This window comes from Penaeus japonicus, unplaced genomic scaffold, assembly GCF_977035675.1.
Source record: "Penaeus japonicus unplaced genomic scaffold, GWHDUDI00000001_assembly GWHDUDI00000032, whole genome shotgun sequence".
Taxonomy (NCBI): Eukaryota; Metazoa; Arthropoda; class Malacostraca; order Decapoda; family Penaeidae; genus Penaeus; species Penaeus japonicus.
The window spans coordinates 28,294,896-28,300,995 of NW_028234434.1; the positions used below are offsets into that span (position 1 = coordinate 28,294,896).

Below are 6,100 nucleotides of genomic sequence, written 5' to 3' on the forward strand. Positions count from 1 at the left end.
TGACGGTAAGTCTAGAACACGATATACAGGAGGGTAAGGCGCAAGCATAAAACATATTGTAAAAACGTAATGAAAAGCAAAATACACATTTTTCTTCTTCTATCCAACAATCTATTTTTTCTTCAAGTTTCTCTCTCTCTCTCTCTCTCTCTCTCTCTCTCTCTCTCTCTCTCTCTCTCTCTCTCTCTCTCTCTCTCTCTCTCTCTCTCTCTCTCTCTCTCTCTCCCCCTCTCGCTCTCTCTCTCTCTCCCTCTCGCTCTCTCTCTCTTTCCCTCTCTCTCTAGCCCTCTCCCTCTTCTGTGTGTGTGTGTGTGTAATGGTCTTGGTATCTTTCTCTTTATGTCCCCATTCTAGGATTATCATATAATGTAACCTCACCAAGAGGTTTCTTTTTTTTACCAAAAAGGATGCATAAATACAGGTTGATACATATTTTATCTATTGTTACGTATTATCAAGTTAAAAAGGTAAACACCCTCAACACTTAGTGACACGTCAACCTTTCTCTATCTCATTGGGTTATCTTCTTAGATTTAACAACATCCCTATTATGATAAAGCATTTTATAACTTATCTAATTAATTGTGATAACCCACACACTTCGCTTTTTGAATTTCGCGGGGCGGGAGCTTCGTCTGCCTCCCGACAGATGGCTCTTCTTCCGCCGAACGTTTCAAAACAACTTGTTTACATTCGGCCACCTCGGCCAGGCAGGACGTTTGCTATTGTGAGTTCTCATCAAATACCCTGTGATTTAGGGGTGGAAAAGGGATATCGTGTGTCTGCTGATTTGCGTGAAGCTGCTCTTCGCTAAATGGGGGACTTTGTGAATCAAATTATGCTGTATTTCGTGTAGATAATTTCATGTTTGATCAGAGCCTGATGTACCTACCGGGGGCATGTTGTCGCCTCCGTTTGGGTGAGAGGGTAGTTGTATATTAGTTAGAATTAGCACTATTTTTTGCTCTTGAGAGTGCGTGATAGAGAGGAAAAGTACGATATGAAAGTAACAGCAGAGATACAGCACTGTAGGAAGGTGCAGTATAGTCGAGCAGCTTTTCCGCCAACTAAATTAGTGTCCATGGACTGCCTGTTATTATCACTGTCCAGGAGACCTACAGAAACCAATGATAGATATGACAGTATTAGTTTCATATGTTGGGTGGAGGATTAATCTTGAATTATACATATGTTCTAAACTGTAAATGTGCTTAGAGTGCTTATTTATCATTGTAATTTAGGTATAACATGAAATGACCTTATTTTGCATAATCAAAAAGTGAAAAAAGATCTACACAAATGAATTTGTAAGATTGGTGTTATAGCAAGTTATTAATATAGTATATGTTAGAAGTGATATGTGTCTTACATTGCAATTGGTTATTCCAAGAGGAGCATCAATATGCATCCGTATTAGTGTTTGGTATTTTAGGCTCTGTTGTTAGTAGAGACAGTGTTTTTGATATGGTTATCCATATTATTAAATGTTGATATGATTTTATTATGGTTGTTACTTTCCTTGTTTGCTCTGAAGAGTAGTTTAGATCCATTTTACATGATTTTTTGAAGGGCTGACAGTATTTTCAGTATACATAACATTATATTGCATAGAGTTGTTGAACAAAACTAAAAACTATACTAAAACTTGCTGTTCTTGTAATTATATAGGCTCCTTTAAAGCATTAAATCCTATCCAAAATAGGTTGCCAGTTATACTGTTCTTATTACAGAATTGCTAATTATAATTATGTCTTTTTCTTTTCAGATTTCTTTAGAAAATCATTTGTGGGGTTTAATTAAAGGGCCGAGAACTGCAGCTCACCTGTACGCCAACTTCCACCAGGTCTAATCAGACCTTAAAATAAAGACAGGCAGTTGAGGACGAACCCTCGGCCGCACAATGTCTGAGGGCGAGAACTCCCCTGTGCCCCTGAGTGGAGGGCCACCTGGGGGGGAGAGGAGGTGGTATGGGTCCTTGGAGGCATCCATGGGGGGCAGCGAATCTCCAGCCGACTCGCCAGGAAGCCCAGTGGCCTCCACAAACATCCACACAAGCAATGAATACATGGAACTTGACGAGCCAGAAATTTTAGATGAAAAGAAGGCTCTGCTGGAGGAGTTTGAGAGGAAGAGACGTGCGCGCATGATTCATGTCACCACAGATGACAGTGAGGTTCGTGTCTTAATGTAAACAATGCCTTTTTTTGGTCATTCCTTGCTTTGTTTTTGAAGCTATGTTGATTTAGGATTTTGTTTTCTGATTTTTCCTCTTTATGCTGTTTCTTTCTTTTGTTTCTTATTTCTTTATATGTTTATTTACTATGTTATTATTTTTGAATGTGTGAAATTCACATGATAGTTATTAAGAAAATGGTATTGTAATGAAAAGAATGCACAAACACTTAAAGAGAAGTCTTAACCATTAACGCTGGGTGACAAGACATCACTTCCAAGGGTGGTAGTACCAGATGCCGAGGACAAGATATTTCGTCATGGCTTTCCATCTGGCCAGTGCACCAGTTGATTGGGTGTGTAGCTTGTGGTGTTTAAACCATTTGAAACCAAAACAGCCCCATCAGCAATGGGTTACTGATCAAGATATATATTTTACTCATTTTAAAGCTTTTTGCAAATCAAATATCTTGTACCATTGCCACTGGCTCTGAGGGTCCCAAGAAAGAAACTCTTTTCAGAAATGAAAATCAACATTATCTTTTATGCTGAGTAGTGGGTCACTGTGGGAAAGTGGTAATGCATGAGGCTTGGGACCAGTAGGTTCTCTACATGAAGGGAAGTTGAATCCTGATATGTTCTTGGGTATCCAGGAAGGGTATGCATTTGGGACAATGGTCTCCAGTTCTCTCTTAACCCATTCACGCCGGGGCCATTCCGGCTTTGTACGGTCGCTATACCGAGGTTTTCGAACGCATCATCCGAACGCTTCGAGATTCTCGGGCGCACGGGCCGCGAGCCTGGGCTGCCCGCTCGCTCACCCCGAGCGCCGGCCTTGGCCAGATATCTCGTCAGCGGCGTCTGACGCAAAAACCACGAAACGTGTCAGCACGTCATCCGGCGTGAGTGGGTTAAAATACCTTTAAAAGACTCCTCCTCCTCTTCCTCCTCCTCCTCCTCCTCCTCCTCCTCCTCCTTAACACTTTTGAAGCTATTGATATATGTTCAAGAAATAATTTAGGCATAGATAACTAAAATATTATACTTTAAAAGAAATTTAAGTGAACATAGCTTTAGAAAAAAATAAATTAAAAAAAACACCCAGTTGCCATGGAGTACACAAAAGTATTTCATGTAAACTTGTAAGTGTAATTTTCCTCAGGTACTGAACTCTAATTAGCACTATTTAATTAATATAAACATGTCATTACAAGTTCTTGAGACTGATTTCCAAATATGACTACTAAATAAATCAATTATGATTCATTGCTGTGTTTATATTAGAAATGGCCATATTATTACCTCTGAATAGCATGTGCCATTGGTCAAAACTGTCATGTTTTTCTGTAAATTAGTTAAATCAAAACCATTAAATCAAAATTTGATTCCATTGAAATTTAGCAACAACTCTGCAATTCCAGGTGAAGCAGCAGCTCCGCCAGCTAGGCGAGCCAATCTGCCTATTTGGGGAGGGGCCAGCAGACCGGAGGAACAGACTCAAGGAGCTGTTGTCTCGCCTAGGAGAGGATGCCTTGAAGAAGACTGTGGCAGGGACACAAGATGCCGAAATGCCTGAGCAAGAGCAGCAGCGTCCAGAGGAGACGTGGTACCACGAAGGTCCTCAGACGCTGAAGGAGGCTCGAACGTTTATTCTTGAATATTCCATTCCCCGTGCAAGAGCAAGACTGAAGAAGGAACACCTGGACAATGAGATTCCCGAGGCCACTCGCACAGCCAGGAGACAAGAAGTGCAGAACAAATTGCGCTCTTTCAGTCTTCTTGGAAGCCAGAATGCAGACTCGAGACCCATCTCTTATTGTAGTTTTAGTCCTAATGGCAAACTCCTTGCAACCTCTTCATGGAGTGGGCTTTGTAAACTATGGAAAGTTCCAGACTGCCAGGAAGAACAAATGATGTCAGGGCATAATTGCTACGTAGACTGTATAGAGTGGCATCCCAGTGCTACACTTTCAATGGAACCAAATGCACTGAACTTGGTATCAAGTGGTCGTGACGGTACTGTCCAGCTGTGGAATATGTGTGGAGAGGCACTTGGGGAACTACCACGTCTTGAAGCAAGGGTGTCAAGGGTAGTCTTCCACCCTAGTGGGAGGTTCCTTGGGGCTTGCGTTCATGACAACAGCTGGCGTTTGTGGGACCTTGAAATTCAGGAGGAGGTGCTCTTCCAAGAAGGCCATTCCAAGCCCGTCTTCTGCCTCGACTTCCAGGGAGACGGATCCCTTGCAGCAACAGGAGGGATGGATGCATTCGGTCGTGTCTGGGATCTCAGAATCGGCAGATGCGTCATGTTTCTGACTGGACATCAGAATGCTATATTAGGCATCAACTGGTCTCCCGATGGTTATCATCTTGTTAGTGGAAGTGAGGATAATACTGCCAGAATTTGGGATGTCAGAGCAAGGCGCTGCATTTACAGCATACCAGCACACACCGGGATAGTCACAGGAGCTCGTTACGATAAAATAGGAGGCCAGTACATTGTCACTAGTTCATATGATGGTTCGGTTCGCTTATGGTGCCATGGATCCTTCCAGCCGATGCGTGCACTGGAAGGCCATGGCCAGAAGGTCATGGGAGTGGATATTTCACCAACAGATGGAATCATCGCCACGTGTGCCTTTGATCGGACGTTCAAATTGTGGGGGCCAGATTAAGAGATAGGATACGATATGGGAACTATCTTTTCTTTTTCTTTTTTTCTTTTTCTTTTTCTTTTTTTTTTTCTTTTTCTTTTTTTTTTATGGATTGAACAGATGAATTAAGGCTGAATTATGAAATAAACAGGTTATCATATATGTATTTTGCTCTTTTAATTTATCCCAAGAGAATTGTAGGGTCATGATAATTGCAATTGTAAATATGACCATCACCATAGTTTTTCTCAATGCAATGGTATTTAACCCACTGCGTACGGGTGTCATGACATACATGACGTAGGAGCTTTGGCCTGGCGACGGGCGTCATGACGTACATGACGTTCGGGGATTTTGGAATACTATGCTATTTTATTGTGCTATGAAAAAGGAATGAGTGATGGCTACTGCAGTCATAATTACTATAATTACCGTAATACCGTGCTAGCTTAACGTCCAAAACCTAGATGGCACCACTTTTTCCTAGCACCAGCAGGAGAGAGAGCCTTGAATGGCACCCATCCATGGTCTCTAGCAAGCACTCTCTCTATAGAGCGATGGCACACACTAAGTTGATGAACCCTTGCTCAAAACTACCGCTGATGAAGGATGTGCAGGCAGAACGAGAAGAGGAAGGTGACTCAATCCATACCCAGTGTCTAAAATGTGCTCCTGTGCCAATATGGATGCCTTTCATTGTGGCACTCACAGTCACAAGCACAGGTTTCATTCCTCTTCTCTACCTCTTCTTGTTATCTTTATTGTAGGGGGTTATATGTTTCGTATTCGTTCATGACAGCACAAAAATACGAAAAAATAAAGTTGTCTTTTGTCCTCCCATAAAACAGCAATACTTCTATCACATTGAGTATAAAGGAAATAATGAGCTAATATGGATAATATACTACAATTTTAGTCAACTGCAGCACTGATAGAGCCTGTTATATGGCACATATAAGTCTCTAAACTCAATAAAACAAAAAAATAAAACACAAAAACCGCTCTAGTTTTACAACGAATGACTGAAAGAGAGTGGGATGATTCAAATTAAATTGCTTCAAGCGGTCTCTCTCTAAAAATAAAACCTATCCTGGAGGTTGGGCAAGCAAATTTATCTCCGTCTGCAATGGGTTAATGGTATAAGTGCCATTGCCACAGAGTATATTACACTATTTTTTTACTGTTTCTTTCATGTTCTCAAAGGTTCACTTCAGTTTTGCTGTCATTATCTTGAGTAAATAATGATATTAATAAATTAGTCATGGATATGAATG

The 6,100-nt window shown here is 41.2% G+C and overlaps 1 protein-coding gene across 1 annotated transcript; it reads left to right on the forward strand.

Moving 5' to 3' along the window:
* The first annotated feature begins 675 nt into the window (after positions 1–675).
* Positions 676–4,992, forward strand: U4-U6-60K (U4-U6 small nuclear riboprotein factor 60K). Its single transcript, XM_042999840.2, has 3 exons — positions 676–727; positions 1,766–2,173; positions 3,594–4,992. The coding sequence occupies exons 2-3, from the start codon at positions 1,901–1,903 to the stop codon at positions 4,845–4,847; spliced, it is 1,527 nt and encodes a 508-aa protein (XP_042855774.2). The 5' UTR covers positions 676–727; positions 1,766–1,900; the 3' UTR covers positions 4,848–4,992.
* The last annotated feature ends 1,108 nt before the right edge of the window (positions 4,993–6,100 follow it).